This window comes from Somniosus microcephalus, chromosome 27 (genome assembly GCF_052327205.1).
Source record: "Somniosus microcephalus isolate GS21.2 chromosome 27, FLI_Smic_1.0, whole genome shotgun sequence".
Lineage (NCBI taxonomy): Eukaryota > Metazoa > Chordata > Chondrichthyes > Squaliformes > Somniosidae > Somniosus > Somniosus microcephalus.
The window spans coordinates 3099455-3116446 of NC_141013.1; the positions used below are offsets into that span (position 1 = coordinate 3099455).

General features: G+C 48.3%; 1 protein-coding gene across 1 annotated transcript in view; it reads left to right on the top strand.

The window, feature by feature from the left end:
• map2k1 (mitogen-activated protein kinase kinase 1) overlaps positions 1 to 16992 on the top strand; it is a 56299-nt gene that overhangs the window by 35031 nt on the left and 4276 nt on the right. Inside the window, exons 3-10 of the mRNA XM_085968360.1 lie at positions 3159 to 3305; positions 4514 to 4591; positions 6795 to 6846; positions 8192 to 8316; positions 9587 to 9788; positions 10669 to 10733; positions 12327 to 12388; positions 15921 to 15966. Of these exons, the coding sequence (XP_085824486.1) occupies positions 3159 to 3305; positions 4514 to 4591; positions 6795 to 6846; positions 8192 to 8316; positions 9587 to 9788; positions 10669 to 10733; positions 12327 to 12388; positions 15921 to 15966 (777 nt within the window). The remainder of the gene's footprint in view (positions 1 to 3158; positions 3306 to 4513; positions 4592 to 6794; positions 6847 to 8191; positions 8317 to 9586; positions 9789 to 10668; positions 10734 to 12326; positions 12389 to 15920; positions 15967 to 16992) is intronic.

A 16992-nucleotide genomic window follows, 5' to 3' on the forward strand; every position in this document is an offset into this window, starting at 1 on the left:
TGGCCTCAGTTGCCCTAAACAAAGATGGCCGCCCCCATGACTCATGTGTGGGGATGCTGGCCTCAGTTGCCCTAAACGAAGATGGCCGCCCCCATAGTTCGCATGCGGCACTGCTGGCCTCTGAGGATCCGCTCCTGCAGGCCTTGGAGAAGTGGCCTTTCTTCAGGCAGGTTCTGCATGTGGAGTTCTTGGCTGGGCAGCGCGACCTCGGGTGCTTCTCCTGGCCACAAAAAAAACAGCCGGCGGCCCGATCGCGGATGCCCGATGTCGGGGCCGGTGCCGGGGGTGGCGGGGCCGGTCGGGTCCGGGACGCCGACGCAGAGGTAGGTCCCGGGGGCGGCGCTGGGAAGGGTGCTGTGGTAGGGGTCGGGCCCGAGTCCCAGGGTCGCGAGCAGTACCTGGTGAATGCTTCCTGATCTTGGTGGGCCACTTCCAGGGAGATAGCGAGGGCTTCAGCTTTTTCCATGCTGAGGTCTTTAGCTTCCAGCAGTCTTTGCCGTGAGTACTCGGACCGTAGGCCTTTCAGGAATGCGTCGCGGATATTATCTTCAGTATTTTCGGCTGCCGACACCGATTTAAAGTCACAGTTCCTGGCGAGTGCATATAGCGCCTGTGAGAATTCGGCTACTGATTCTCCTGGCTGTTGCGGCCGTGATCTTAGGAGGTGCCTAGCGTACATGTAGTTTACCGGGGTCCGGTACTTCTGTTTCAGCAGGTTGATGGCGGTCTCGTAGGTAGTCATGTCCTCGATGAGAGTGTATACTCTCGGGCTCAGTTGCGCCTGCAGGACACTTAGTTTGGATGCCTGAGGGACGCTGGATTCTCTCAGGTATGATTCGAAGCAGACCAGCCAGTGTTTAAAGTCTGCGGCTGAGTTTGCTGCTCGTGGGTTCAGGTCCAGGTACGGCGGTCTGAGGGCTCGCAGCCAAGCTGGCTGGTGTGGCTGTGCTCCTGGGAGCTGCGCTGGTGGCTCCTCCGCCGGTTGTGACTCGTTGTCGGACATCATTAAATTTAGTCAATAAAATTGATATACCTATCAATTCCTCCAATAAAAGGCGAAGAGTTACGAAGGTGACTAAAGGTTTTTATTGACTAAATAACAGAGCCCACTCTCGTGGGTGATCCGATCCAAGCAGGAGGAATACCAGTCAGTCGCTCACCTTTATACCTGGCCTGGTGGGTGGAGCCAAGGCGGAGTCGGCGGTGGTCATCCCAGGTATAGCAGTGTGGCAAGAGGCGACCTCGTACCGTGATACAATAGTGAACGTGGTTTACCACATGTGTTTCTACACTTAGGGGATCGCAGATGAATCTGTCTTGCAGAGAATCTGCCAGTCCTGCCTCGAATTGGCAGTGTAGGGTATCGACAATCTCCTCAAAATTCTTGTCCATCGGTTCGGCTGGAGTGATTAAGTTGCGTAACAGCTTGTATGTTTCTGCGCCCATTAGATCCAGAAGCACTGAAGCTTTTTTTTCATCTTCTATTCCATTTGCGGTGCAAAACACCTCCACTCTTTCTACATATGTGGTCCAATCCTCTATCTTGTTATCAAAAACATCAATATTGCCAAAGTTAGGCTCTGTTTCGTTATCAAAAGCATCAATATTGCCAGACTTAGGCATTTCAAAAAAGATATGGCGCTTCCCGCGCTTTTTTTTTTCTCTCTGTAGCAACGATATGGCGCTTCCTGCGCTTTCCCGCCGCTGCTACCGATAACAACGCTGTTTTACTGTGGTTTCCGTTTATTCACTGTTGGAGACTCGTTCCCGACGGAGGTCTAAACGCTGACCTGCTTGCCGCGCCGGCTGTCTCCCGAGTGCACCCTCCCAGTCCGTTATTGCTTGCCTCCGATTTCGCTGCCTGTCTCAGCTGTAGAGCCCGCCGCTGGAGCCCCAGCCTGACGCCCAGGAAGGATTAGCGCAGTACCTGCCACCAGCTTGGCCAGCTGGTGAAACCACAGTTTCTATTACTTCCTTGAGTCTTCTGGACGCTGGAGGAATCGATGTCCTTGAGGTGCTGCCGAATTGCAGGTAAGTCCGTTTCCACTTCGTCGCCACTGTAGTGTCCGTGTATAGATAAAGACACTGAAGACAGGAGTTGGTTCATAGGTATTTACTAAGCAAGTCTGGGGGGGGGTTCTAAAGGATATACACAATACACAGGCTTATATAGCCCAAGTGGCAATTACCGGCATTACGCACACCTGGGGCTCTTAAAGGCACATACACCACAATTGCACTTAAAGGCACATACACCACATAAACCATGTTGAATAAAGATTTAACCTGACTTCCTTACTTTTGTATTCAAGGACCCTAATAAATTATTGATCAGATTTGTGACCAAACTTTTGACTAAGATGTTGACTCTATTACCAATGTGGCATCTAGTGTGAGCTGGCCATGGTCCTGCAGTGGTTGCCTTACTGGACTAGTAATCCGGAGAACACGAGTTGAAATTTCACTTTGGCAGTTTGAGAATTTGAATTCAGTTTTAAAAAGTCTGGAAATAAAAAGCTGGTGTCAATATAACGGAGACATTTCTTGAGGGATAGAATAAAAGCTGAGAGGTTATGTTAAACTTCTCTCAAACCTTAGTTAGACCACACGTCTGGTCTCTGTATAGGGTGCAGAGGCACTGAAGAAATGGAGAAAGAGTTACAAGGATGATGCTGGAACTGGGAGGTTATAATTATCAGGTAAGATTGAACAGGCTGGGGCTCTTTACTCTATATAAAAAAGAGAAGGCCGAGGGGTGACCTGATAGAGGTCTTTAAGATTAAGAAGGGGTTCAATAGGGTAGATGTAGAGAAGATGTTTTCACTTGTGGGAGAGACCAGAACTAGGGGCCATCAATATAAGATAGTCACTAATAAATCCAATAGGGAATTCGGGAGAAACTTCTTTACCCAGAGAGTGGGGAGAATGTGGAACTCGCTACCACAGGGAGTGGTTGAGGCGAATAGTATCGATGCATTTAAGGGGAAGCTGGATAAACACATGAGAGAGACAGGATTAGAAGGATATGGTGATAGGGTGAGATGAAGAGGGGTGGGAGGAGGCTCGTGTGGAGCACAAACACCGGCACGGACCTGTGGGGCTGAATGGCCTGTTTCTGTGCTGAATGAACTGAATTTGTCCGTGTCTTTTCCTCGAAGCTGATTCACCTGGAGATAAAGCCGGCCATTCGGAACCAGATCATCCGAGAGCTGCAGGTTCTACACGAGTGTAACTCTCCGTATATCGTGGGATTCTACGGGGCTTTCTACAGCGATGGAGAGATAAGCATCTGCATGGAGCACATGGTACGGAGATAAAAGCATTTGACATGTAAGAAAATAAGGAGCGGGAAACGGCCGGTCGGCATTCCAGCTGCTTTTCACGTCCAGTTTCTGGAGCAGCCAAGATCATTCCCATCTACCTCCAGTGACAAGCCCTTGTCTCTACTTCTTGAATCACAAGTCAGTGTTCACTGTGTGTTCCATCAATTGCAATCCTTAATTCTTGTCTCCCGGTTCTGCTCAAAGACCGTTGGCACATTTATCTCGCTAGTTCCCTTCAACAGTTTTTCCTTTCATGTTTTCATAGAATCTTACAGCACAGGAGGAGGCCATTCGGCCCATCGTGCCTGTGCCGGCTCTTTGAAAGAGCTCTCCAATTAGTCCCACTCTCTCCCTACTCTTTCCCCATAGTCTTCCAAAATTTTCCCCTCCCAGTATTTATCCAATTCCCTTTTGAAAGTTACTATTGAATCTGCTTCCACCGCCCTTTCAGGCAGCGCATTCCAGATCGCAACAACTCGCTGCAGAAAAAAAATTCTCCTCATCTCCCCCGGGTTCTTTTGCCAATTACCTTAAATCTGTGTCCTCTGGTTACCGACCCTCCTGCCAGTGGAAACAGTTTCTCTCTATCTACTCTATCAAAACCCCTCCATTTTTAACAATTCTATTGAATCTCCCCTTAACTATCTCTGCTCTAAGGAGAACAATCTCCGCTTCTCCAGTCTCCCCACAACTGACGTCCCTCAACCCTGGTGGTACTTTTTGGCTTTTTTTCTATAAACAACCATTCCTCCAAACTGCTTTTTATGCGACAGCCATTAATTTTGTAAGCAAGCGATGATTGCAGAGTTTAAGATGATGCGTTGAGTCTTTTAATAATGATGAAACCTGGTGTGTTTATTGTGACGGGGTGTGTTTACCATGTCGTGGTGGTGGTGGGGGGGAGGGGGTGGGTGGAGATAGGCATTAAAAAAAAAAAAAAAAAATCTAATTCTTAAAATGTAGGTCTTATCTGCACACCCTGGGAACTAGATTCGATAAATGGAAAGAGACCAATCACAAGCTAAAGATGGGAGATTCTCAATCACATTGTGTTATTGACCGTGCTCCATTCTGACAGATAGTCGATTTTCTGCTCACGGAAGCGGGCCTGTGACTCAGTAAGATGACCGGGTTACAGTGCTGTTTCCTTCACTCTGTCTGTCTAGTTCTAACGTTTAACATTTTGTTAGGATGGTGGATCATTGGATCAAGTGCTCAAAAAAGCTGGACGAATTACCGAGGAGGTCCTGGGCAAAGTGAGCATAGCTGTAAGTACAACTCCATCAGTACAGGGGCGTGACGGTCCAGTGACCGAGCAGGGTCGCTGCCTCTGGTTGGACAATATTCTGGGAGGTTTCATCACATGATCTCCTGCCTCCAACTGCCCCGCCCCCACAGTCCCCCCATTGGCCGCTCGACACGTCGATCATTCTATAATGGCGGATACAATACCCACAATCCTCTGCTCTGCAGAATATGCTCTATCCATTGTGTGGTTTTAGCGGAGTGAGCATTGCATCCTGGGTGCGTGCCGCCCTTGCTGTTTGTTGCGATAAACTGAAGTCACTGAGTGGATCTCCTGTGGCATTGCTCACAGTTAGACGGATGATGCGCTATTTTATAACGGCAGCAGTGCTACACTGTCTAATGCACAATGCATTATTCTGCTGGAAGGTGGATGAATGTGTGTTTCCCTGCCCTCTCCCTATAAAGCTGCAAAGACTAATTGTTGCCAACAGGCACGTGCTGAGGTCAATCGTCTGTGAGTTCCTGTTGATGAAGGAAGTTTACAGATTGGCAGGTGTGCGTGTAAATTTCTGGCACCAAGTCAAAAGAAACCAGCTGGAGACGACCTGTCTGTTTCTTTTGTGTAAACTTTTGACACTTTGGAATGTGATAAAGTGTGACTTCTGTGTGCTGGGCACAAAATATCATTAAGGTGTCATTTCTGGCTCAGTGGGTGGCACCCTCTCCTCTGAGTCAGACGATTGTTGATTCGAGTCTCACTCCAGAGATTTGAGCACAAAAATCTAGGCTGACACTCCCAGTGCGGTACTGAGGGAGCGCCGCACTGTCGGAGGGGCGGTACTGAGGGAGCGCCGCACTGTCGGAGGGGCAGTACTGAGGGAGCGCCGCACTGTCGGAGGGGCAGTACTGAGGGAGCGCCGCACTGTCGGAGGGGCAGTACTGAGGGAGCGCCGCACTGTCGGAGGGGCAGTACTGAGGGAGCGCCGCACTGTCGGAGGGGCAGTACTGAGGGAGCGCCGCACTGTCGGAGGGGCAGTACTGAGGGAGCGCCGCACTGTCGGAGGGGCAGTACTGAGGGAGCGCCGCACTGTCGGAGGGGCAGTACTGAGGGAGCGCCTCGCTGTCGGAGGGGCAGTACTGAGGGAGGGGCAGTACTGAGGGAGCGCCGCACTGTCGGAGGGGCGGTACATAGGGAGTGCTGCACTGTCGGAGGGGCAGTACTGAGGGAGCGCCGCACTGTCGGAGGTTCAGTACTGAGGGAGTGCTGCACTGTCGGAGAGGCTGTACTGAGGGAGCGCCGCACTGTCGGAGAGGCTGTACTGAGGGAGCGCCGCACTGTCGGAGGGGCCATCTTTTGGATGAGCCGTTAAACCGAGGCCCCGTCTACGCTCTCAGCTGGTTAAAGATCCCATGGTGATATTTTGAAGAGCAGGGGGAGTTCTCCCCGGTGTCCTGGGCCAATATTTATCCCTCAACCAATATCACTAAAACAAATTATCTGGTCATTTATCACATTGCTGTTTGTGGGACCTTGCTGTGTGCAAATTGGCTGCCACATTTCCTACACTAAACGTTGACTACACAAAAGTACTTCATTGGCTGTAAAATGCTTTGGGACACCCTGAAGTTTTGAAAGGCGCTATAGAAATGCAAATGCATCTTTTTTTTTTCTTCTCTTGTGACGCAGGTCATGGTGAGTTGGAGGATATATTTTGCAACAATTCAGTGTTATCACCAAAGTGTGGAATGTGTTAGCAGGAAGCATGTGCGACGCAGGATGTGTGTACTGTAACAAGACTTTTAATACATCACTGGTCAGTCTCCTGTAGCCATTGCACACGGGGAGTCAAGACCAGGTGTCGTTCTCGGGTGAAATGGAGTTCATGGGTGAGGATAATTGGACCAGAGCTTGCAGACAAAATGCAGACCCAATTTAAAGTCATGTATTCTGTCGTAATTTTTATGTTTCCATTATAAATTCCTATGTCCACTTTATAATGGGAACTGGGTATGTAAACTTGTCACGCTATAATTACTTCCTCTCGCCAGTGGTGGCGTTCCATTATAAATGTGGACATAGGAGCTTAAAATGGAAAAAGTTGACAGGTGGTGTGTGCAGATGCAAGGTTGTTAATATATTCTAGATATAAATAGATAAACTTACTCCTGGTTTGTCCTCTATGAAAAAAACATAATTTAAAAAAAACTTTACAATCTTTGCAGGTTAATAAGGGATTGGCCTACCTGCGAGAGAAACACAAGATCATGCACCGAGGTACAGTAATGGACCAATCTATTGAATGTTGTTTTCATGTGGGTATCTTTCACTAAAATCACTGAAAACCGCCTGACCCACAGGTACAAGTTAAAGGGCCCAGACATTTAAACCTGGCTAGTATCGGTCCCGCACCAAACGCCCTGGAATTTGTTTGCCGAACTAGAGTACGGTCGGCAGTGATTCACTGTCTCCCTGAGCCAGTTCGGTGCACTTGCACACAGTGTTGCCTACGAGCCAGTCGCAGGGCATAAATACACAACAACAACTTGCATTTATGTAGCACTTTTAACGTCCCAAGGCGCTTCACAGGAGCGTTAGCAAACCAACTTTGACACCGAGCCACACAAGGAGATATTGGGAAAGGTACAAGACTTTTAAGGAGCGCCTTTAGAGGAGGAGGGAGGGAATTCCTGAGCTGAGGGCCCAGGCAGCTGAAGGCTCGGCCGCCAATGGTGGAGCGAAGGAAGTCCTTTTTAGATGCTCCTTAAAACCTACTTTCACCTGCCTTAATTTCTCCTCCTTTAGCTCAGTGTCATTTTTTGTTTGATTACGCTCCTGTGGGAAGTTTTATTACGTTAAATGCACTGTATAACTACAAGTTGGATCTTGGAATGATACAGTCCAGAAGGAGGCCATTTGGCCCATCGTGCCTGTGCCGGCTCTTTGAAAGAGCGATTTAATTAGTCCCACTCCCTCACTTTTTCCCCATAGCCCTGCAAATCTTTCCTTTTTCAGGTGTATATCCACATTTACCCAACAATGTTCCCATATCCCCTCAATCACTTCCTTCATCGACCTATCCAAACTAATCTTGAACGTTGACCTAGTTTCTGCCCTACCACTATAGTCTATAGGGCGGCGATGTCTATGTCGAAATGTCTGAGCTCCCGGGCAACGATAGCAGTACGGCGTTCCGGTCTGTCGCTGTTGGGGTTGTCCATGAGGGTCCTGATGTTCCAGGTCCCGAACTTCATTTTAAAGGGTGGAAGATGCCTGTGCGTGAATTCTTTTAACGTGGGGTGGCCGTTGCACACCAGCTACCCCACGGGCTTGACAGCAAGGTCTTGGTCCAATGGCAAGGGGATCCAAGACGATTGGAGACCAGGCTCTGCTACATCGGCCTAGCACACACACACAAACATACTGCTACTGTCTATATCGTCCTGTGACATCATTTGCTTCTTAATTTCCCCACACGCCAAGCATTGCAATTCATGCACTTTCTCTCTTCTTTGTTTGCCTTCAACACTGCTCCGTTTCCCAAGTAACTTCCCAAAATAGAATCTAAAAATGCATCATTGCTTGCGTTTCTAGAACCTTCTAAACCGTGTTTCTTTTCCAGATGTTAAACCCTCGAACATCTTGGTGAATTCCCGCGGTGAAATCAAACTTTGTGACTTTGGGGTTAGTGGACAGCTGATCGACTCCATGGCCAACTCTTTTGTCGGGACAAGGTCTTATATGTCAGTAAGTTCCGTTCGGTTATTGCACGCCAGGGAACGGCTTGCTCTGATCCTGTGTTAGCGACACTGTCAACGTTGCACCCCTCTGGCAGCTCCCTCGAGGGGAAAAATATAATCTTAAAAAAAATAAACACTGGAATATGAAACAAAAAGCAGAAAATGCTGGAAACACTCGGCAGGGATGAGGGAGTTCAGAAGTTGAGGGAAATGGAAACCTTTACACTGGCCTCTTTCTCGGCACAGGTGACTGAGCTTTACTCTGCAGCCCTGAAATTGCAAGATTCCATCCCGGGTCTCTTTCCACGGGAGTGAAGATCGGAGAATCAAGCGCAGAGGTTACTGCGCCTGATTCAAGGTGCTGTCGATTTTTCCAGCCATGGGTTTTTAATGATTTGGAAAATCAGGAGCAGGTGAATCCTGTGCGCTCGGCACCCAGCCCAATTCACTGATCGGTGCTCGCAGTTTCGGGGCTTATGTCAACCTGGAGAGCTTGATACTGGAGAGGCTGGGCGCCCAATGTGAGAAAATGTTCTGTTCCCCAAAACTGACAATTCTCGCCTCTCGAGCAAGAAATTCACAAACGTTTAAATAAAATTAATAAAGATGTGTTTGGGAAGTTTATATCCTGATTCCAATGGATATAATGCAAAAATACCCGTAACTTGATATTAATGAATGTTAATTTTGCAGTTTCACTCCGTCCCTCTGAGTATCAGAATCATACAGCACAGCACAGCCTGTGCCGGCTCTTTGGTCGAGCTATCCAATTAGTCCCTTTCCCCCCTGCTCTTTCCCCACAGTCCTGCAAATTTTTCCTTTTCAAGTATTTATGCAATTTCCTTTTGAAAGTTACTATTGAATCTGCTTCCACCACCCTTTCAGGCAGGTGCCTGAAAAACGGCTCGACTCAATATCTGGTTGTATGTTTCTCAGACATGCTTTGGGCGCAGGACATTGGTCCCCGAAATTGGTCCTCGCCGCACCTGTTTTACGCCTGTGCACGGGTGCAACAAGGTCAGATTTCTTGCCCCCACCCCCTTCCCAATCCCGGGTGTAATGGGTGAAAAATTTGCAAGGGCTATGGGGAAGGAGCAGGGGGGTGGGATTAATTAAAGAGCTCTTTTAAAGAGCTGGCACAGGCACGATGGGCTGAATGGTCTCCTTTCTGTGCTGTGTGATTCTATGTAATGCTTCTTGGGCTGGTAGCCAGGCAGGCAGGTGAGTGTTTCACAGAGAACTAACCTCATCGCCTCTACACTCTGACTGTTCTTCAGCCTGAACGACTCCAGGGGACGCACTATTCGGTTCAGTCCGATATCTGGAGTATGGGCCTCTCTCTGGTGGAGATGGCGATCGGCAGATATCCGATCCCTCCGCCTGATGCTCGGGAGCTTGAACAAATCTTTGGCCGTAGCCTGGGAGAAGACTCGACCTCCTCGGAGCCGAAGCCTCGACCTCCTGGACGTCCAGGGAGCTGTGAGTTTAGATTGTGTACTCGTTTTCCCCATGGCGGGGTGGGGGAATATTGGGCTATTGTAAGCCAATGTTCCCAATACATTTTGTTCTGCGTGGCCCCTTTAAATTTCTGCACATGTGCGTTATTTACAATGTAAAGGTGAGCGCCTGTGCGGGACATTTTCAGATTACTGCACGGCCGCGCACACCTTAGCGGGAACATTGCTGTGTGGACTCTGTAAAGCAGTTCTCAACTCGCCCGTCCGGGAGATCCTGCCAACTGCGCCAAGTTGTTGGGGAACTGGTCGCCCGCTGGTAATTAACCACTCAGAGTCCGGGGTTTCACTAAAGTAAAATAGCTTTTATTACAAGTTAACAGGGGAGACACTCATCGGGGACAAATGCTCCTTGAACACAGTTTCTCTTTAGGTTTTGTACAACTTGTGGCATCGTTGTACCGTGTGCAGAACTCCTGTTTCGGGTGCAAAACAGTTCGTACTGCGTGCAATGCCCCTGTGCCAGGTGCATAACAATTCAATAATGATTCCATATTTCCATTCATAACAAGTCTTTGATGGACATCTCCGGGCCTTCGGCCAACTTTCTTATCACCACATTTCTGTTGAGTCTTACAGCGTGTTCTCTCACATTCAACAGTCCCTTTGTTCTGTGTTACTGACAACATTTATATATATTGTAGCACAAAGGTGTTAACCCTTTAGTTCCCTTAGTGTCCAATTTTACCCCCTTTCACTGTGCACCTGTATGGCGGGTGGGGAATACTGGGATACTGTGGCCTGTATCTCTGGGGTTGTTCAGCCGGTATTGAATGAAGGGATTGGGTAAGCCAGGTTTCTGCCCTCCCTCACGGTGCCTTTCAATCGATCCTTTTCCTTTGCAGCTTTTGGTGTGGACAGTCGGCCACCAATGGCGATATTCGAACTGTTGGATTACATTGTGAACGAGGTCAGTTCCACTCCCGCTTTCCCTCATTCAGTTACCCAGGTTGTGCAACAAGCTCGATACCTTGACTTTGTCTTTCAGTGACTCTCACGCAGGTTTGTTGGGAATTCTGGCAGATGGTCAGTGATGGTACACCGGATCAGGCCCTTCGGCCCAACTGGGCTGTGCCGGTGTTTATGCTCCATGAACCTCCTCCCGCCCTACTTCATCTAAGATAGAATCACAGGATTGGCTACTTACTCATGGCAGATTGATTGTTAAACAGTAGTTTAAGGGAGAGGTATCGAGCTGGGTTCTACCATACTCTGTGTGCTGCCTTGATACTCTTTTATCTTTTAAAATATAAATTTTTATCTCGGAACAGTATTTAGCTGTTGGACGAATAACACATCATCCGCCAGCAAAGAGCTTCTGATAACTCATTCACTGGCAGCAAAAGGGAAATCAAACATCAAATAAAAAGGGAAAAAGCCCAAGAAATGCTGGAAACACTCAGCGGGTCAGGCAGCGTCTTGGAGAGAGGAACGGAGTTAACATTTTTCAGGTCGTAGATCAGTTCTGATGAAAGGTCATCGACCTGAAACGTTAACTCCGTTCCTCTCCAACAGGCTGCCTGACCTGCTGAGTATTTCCAGCATTTCCTGTGAATTAAGGGTCGTCTTGTTATTTGCTTCCCTTCCTCTCCTAAAGGCACTGACCAGTGTCCAGAGATGTGCAGATTCGCTCTCTGGCCATTATTCATCGTGAGCCCTGATGGTGAGTGTGGCGGGCTGTGCTAATCGGGAGCATTGGAATTGCAAATAGACCGCGATCCATCAAGTTCGCCTTCTCCCATCCTGGTAATCGCATGATACGATAATGGAGTTGTTGACTAATCATAGCTGTCAACTAAAGAAAGATCTTGCATTTCTATAGCGCCTTTCACTGCAATGGAGACCTGAGACAAGATCTCCTGTGTTCACGCAAAGGGCGGTGGAAATCTGGAACTCTCTCCCAAAAGGCAGTGGATGCTGGGGGTCAATTGTAACCCTCAAGACTGAGCTCGGTAGATTTTTGTTGGGCGAGGGTAAATGGAGTGAAGATACAGATCAGCCATGATCTAACTGAATGGCGGAACAGGCTGGAGGGGCTGAATGGCCTCCTCCTGTTCCTATGTTCGCTGACTCTAGTGTAGTCTCGATTGCGTGGACAAAGAATGCACAATGTTTGTTCCACATTTCCCCACATGTATATACACTCGGATCTCCCACTGGCAGATCTCCCATGGCATTGCTCATTGTGAGTTGCAGGATACACTAAAGTGTGACAGGAAGTAATATGTCACTTACAGGAAGTTAGTGTAATAGGCAATATTTTTAATATTATAAAAAGATTACCTACCCCAGAGTGTTTGTTTAAGGCTGTGACACACCCTCCGGTGCTGGGATGACTACACACTTTGCTGTTTTTATAATGTCCTCTGACTCCGTGCGTGTGTTTCAGTTCCCCGTGTTTCAGTTCCCCAGCTGCTTTTATTAAAACCATGTTGTTTCCCTCGATTTTTTTTTTTTTTTTTTTCTATTTGTTAAATTATGTATCTGTTCATTCTCTTTGCAGCCACCTCCTAAATTGCCAACTGGAGTATTCAGTGAAGAATTCCAGGACTTTGTGAATAAATGGTGAGTTAATAATAGAAACCCAGGTCCCTGGGTGCAGTGCACAGGAGGAGACCACGGTTTGCGCGAGAGGGCGGGGGTGGGATTGGCACCATGAGTTCACGTCCCGACCTCGGGTGTGTCACTGTGGGCTAGCACCAGGCACTCCCCACGGGGGAATGGAAAATCTGAGGGAGAACTATCCATCAGAGACTGTCTGACTCTCTGTGTCGTTCGTGGGGATATGTGAGCAGGCTTGACATCAGCCCGACCCTTCGGCATGAGCAGCATGGGTACGGTAGCATAGTGCTCATGTTACTGGACTAGTAATCCAGCCCGGACTAATGATCCGGAGACGTGAGTTCAAATCCCACCACGGCAGCTGGGATAAAAAGCTAGTACTAGTAATGGTGACCATGAAACTATTGGATTGTCGTTAAAAACTCATCTGGTTTATTAATGTCCTTTTAGGGAAGGAAATCTGCCGCCCTTACCCGGTCTGGCCTATATGTGACTCCAGACCCACAGCAATGTGGTTGACTCCTAACTGCCCTCTGAAATGCCACCCTGTTTTCACCACCACCATCTCGAGGGCAATTAGGGATGGGCAATAAATACTGGCCTTGCCAGCGACGCCCACATCCCAGGAATTAATTTTTTAAAAGCACTTAGGCCAGGGACAAAATAAATTGAAATTGATTCATGTCGTCATATATTCATAACCCCTTCTGCCAAAAAAAACCTTCTGTGTCAAAGTTAATTAAGTGATGGTGAGGGAGAGACTTGCAGTGATATACTGTAGCACCTTATCACATCTCGAATAGTGCAGAGTGATGTGCAGTGAATGACTTTGGCCGTTGTGTATATTCTCCTATTTATACTTTTTTTCCTGGTCTCTCTGCAAGGCCCTTGGAGACCAGTTCAGGTCACAGAATCGTGACACAATTGTACGTGGTGGGCGGACCGCCGATTTTGATGCTGAGCTGGCCACGCGTGTCATGGCATGTTGCAGCATCACACATACACGTGTTGGCATGTCCACCTGGCTCGGTGTGTTTAGCAGAGTAACCAGGGAGATTGCTGATCTGTTGGCGAAGTGGGAGACCCACAAGCAAGTGGGTTTGCACGGCCATTGACATGGGCAGGGCAAGAGGCACTGATTCTGAGACTTGCATGCAGTGGTCGATGGCACTCTGACGCAGGTTTTAAGATCATGTTTCCCTGTAGTGAGTTTACAATCTCAGCCATGCTCTCGGAGATCAAGCGCTTTTCCATTGGAGGGAAGGAGAGAAGAGGGAGGGAGTCTCGCCCAAGGTGTGTCCCTAGGAGCCAGTTTACGGAAACGCACTGCCTTGGGATTAAATTATCTGCCTTGTCTTCAAAACTACAGTATAGTCTGTAACATAGGGAGATCTTGTAGAGAGGAGAAATCAATAAAATTATAGCATCAGGCAACTTTAATATAAGTCACTAATAAATCCAATAGGGAATTCAGGAGAAACTTCTTTACCCAGAGAGTGGTGAGAATGTGGAACTCGCTACCACAAGGAGTGGTTGAGGCGAATAGCAGAGATACATTTAAGGGGAAGCTGGATAAACACATGAGGGAGAAAGGAATAGAAGGATTTGCTGATAGTGAGGTGAAGAGGGTGGGAGGAGGCTTTTGTGGAGCATAAACACCGGCACGGACCAGTAAGGCCCAATGGCCTGTTTCTGTGCTGTAAATACTGTGTAATATGTAAATTAATGCTAAAATTGTGGTGGCTGCCAAATCCAACAGGCCGTTGGTCTGCTCCTGTAAATTACCACGTTCCTTATTTACAGCCCTGTGGTTAGGTTTTAACTCAAATCGGAAGGGTGGAACAGGCAACAATCGGAAGGAAGCCTGCGGCCCTCAGTAATATATATAAGAAGCAGGAGTAGGCCATACGGCCCCTCGGGCCTGCTCCGCCATTCAATAGGATCATGGCTGATCCAAATCTAGACTCACGTCCACTTCCCTGCCCTCTCCCCATAACCCCAATTCCCTTATCTGCCAGGAAACTGTCTATCCATTTTAAATTTATTTAATGTTGCAGCTTTGCAACTCCTCCCTCTAGTGGTTTTCACAATTACAAACAGACAAAGCGGTACAAGAAAGGTTAAGACTTGTATTTCTATAGGGCCTTTCACGACTTCAGGACATCCCAAAGCGCTTTATAGCTAATTAATTACTTTTGAAGTGTAGTCACTGCAGTAATGTAGGAAACGTGGCAGCCAATTTGTGCACAGTAAGCTCCCACAAGCAGCAATGTGATAATGACCAGATAATCTCTTTAATTATGTTGATTGAGGGATAAATATTGGCCAAGACACCAGGGAGAACTCTCCAGCTCTTCGAAATAGTGCCATGAGATCATTTACATCCACCTGAGAGGGCAAACGGGGCCTCGGTTTAACGTCTCATCTGAAAGACAGCACCTCCGACAGTGCAGCACTCCCTCAGCACTGCACTGGGAGTGTCGGCCTAGATTATTGTGCTCCAGTCACTGGAGTGGGACTCGAACCCACAACCTTCTGATTCAGAGGTGAGAGTGTGATCCACTGAGCAGGCAATTTGCTGTGCCATATTGCTGCCCATGCGGGGAAGATGAAAATTTACCCCCTCGCCTTCAGTATGATCGAGATAGCATCCTCTCTTCATCAAGATGGGTGCCTAAGATGATCCCGGTACCTCAGGCCCTGCCCCCCTCCCCGGTGCTTCAGTGTTATTTCGACTATGTTCTGTCTTGATTTAATTGAAAGGAACTACAGGAAACTTTGGTTTATCCGGAGGTTAACTGTCCGGAATGCTCGAGCCACCGGCAAAAATCAGGAGCCGTTTCGTTAGGTTTTTTCTCTTTTTGTTGCTTTTTTTTCCACCAGTCAGGCTCTGCAAGGTCTCGCTGAAGCTGTTGCTAAGCTACACAGACGCTTGCAAGGTACGGCCGACTGTTTAGAAGCACAGGGTTTGTTGCCAGATACGGAGCTCAAAATCTCCGTATGTTTCAACATTAGCGCTGGTTTGTCCGGCAGTTTTGATGGGACGGCAACAGCTCGGTCCCGTCGGTGCCGGATAGCACAAAGTTTCCTGTAGTTGTTTTTATTTTAGTTTTCTTTTCTTTAACATAAATCCAGGAAGCCGCTGCCAGGGTGGTTTGGTTGCCCTGTTGTGTGCCCAATCAATTCTTTGCTCGCCTCCACAGGATATTCTGAAGCATTCTATCTCTACACCTTGTTTCTTCTAACCCCTCCCGTTTCTTTCTCCTCCTTTCTGGGGCACTACCTGAAGTATTGGTGCCCAGCTCTCGCGCTCGGTATCTGAGGTAGAACAAGGTGGAAGATCCACCGATTTCTCCTCCTCCTCGGAGAAGCCCGTGTCCTTTGACCTGGTTTCTCTTCCTGGCAGCCTGGAGGGTGCTGGGAATAGCATGGAAAGTACCCACCGCATCAATCAGTATCTGCTCTCCTTTTTAAAAAGATTTTTAAAAACACACTGTCTACTATTTTAATGGTTAAAAATGTCTTTTTTTTTAAGCTTGATAAAGAATCCTGCGGAGAGAGCAGACTTGAAGCAGCTTATGGTGAGTGAGCCACTCAATGTTGATTGACTATTAATAGTGTTTGGATCATGTAACGAGTAATATCCTACCACTCTTGAGTTGTCATGATAGCTCAATTACTGTTTTTAAATGAATATTCACGGGTGTTCCCTCAATGGCTAGGAGCATTTGAGAGTAACAGAACCTTACAGACCAGAAAGGTTTAATTCCTTGCTCTGTGCTGCGTTAGCTGTCCCTCGGCCAGGGCAAGAGTAAGGGGGCTATTATTGGACTCGGTACCTCTAGATTCAGAATTGGAAGATTCGTGGGGAGGGAAAAGTTCTCTCAAACGAACTACAGGGTTTTCATCCTAATCCAGAGACCCTGCTGGAGAAGCACCTATCAGATGAGGGCAGGATTGGACGCAAATGTGATGCCCCCATGGTCAAAGATCTGGGGGGGGGGGGTGGAATTCGGTTGGTTAGGGCGCTAGGAACTTAGCGCCCGAGCACGGTGGTTTTAGCGCCGCTCGCAAAATTGACCAGTTGCTTTGCGGCAGTGCTAAACAGTACCGCCACGATCTCCTGCGCCCGCAGATCGTGACGTCAGTCGAGCGTGCAACGCCCCGGACACTGAGTTGCGCCCCCTGCCTTAGCGCCTGCCGCTAGGAAGGACAGGTAATGGGGAACATTTTCAAGTCTGGAAGGGGCTGGGGGAGCGCTATTTAAAGGAAGGTGCTTCCTGCCTTTTGTCGGCAAAATTTTTGGTACACGGGTTGAGAGGGACAGAGCCGTCTGGAGAGATTTAATGCTGTCCTAAGGAGTTTTGGCCCTCAGCACCACTTTTGAGGTTCCTACACACCGAGCTCTTTCCCTGGGCCTATCCATTAGTGCTTCCAACATATTGCTTTCGAGGTCTCTACAGGCCGAGATTCAAGATTGCAATGAGCAGGGTGTGGCTGGCCAGCAAGATGGCCCCTCCCCTTTAAGAACTGGACGGCGCCAGTCTGTGTGGCTTCCATGGTAACGGACATCGCCTCCGCTTCGGTAGCATTCTGAGGTAGCGCCT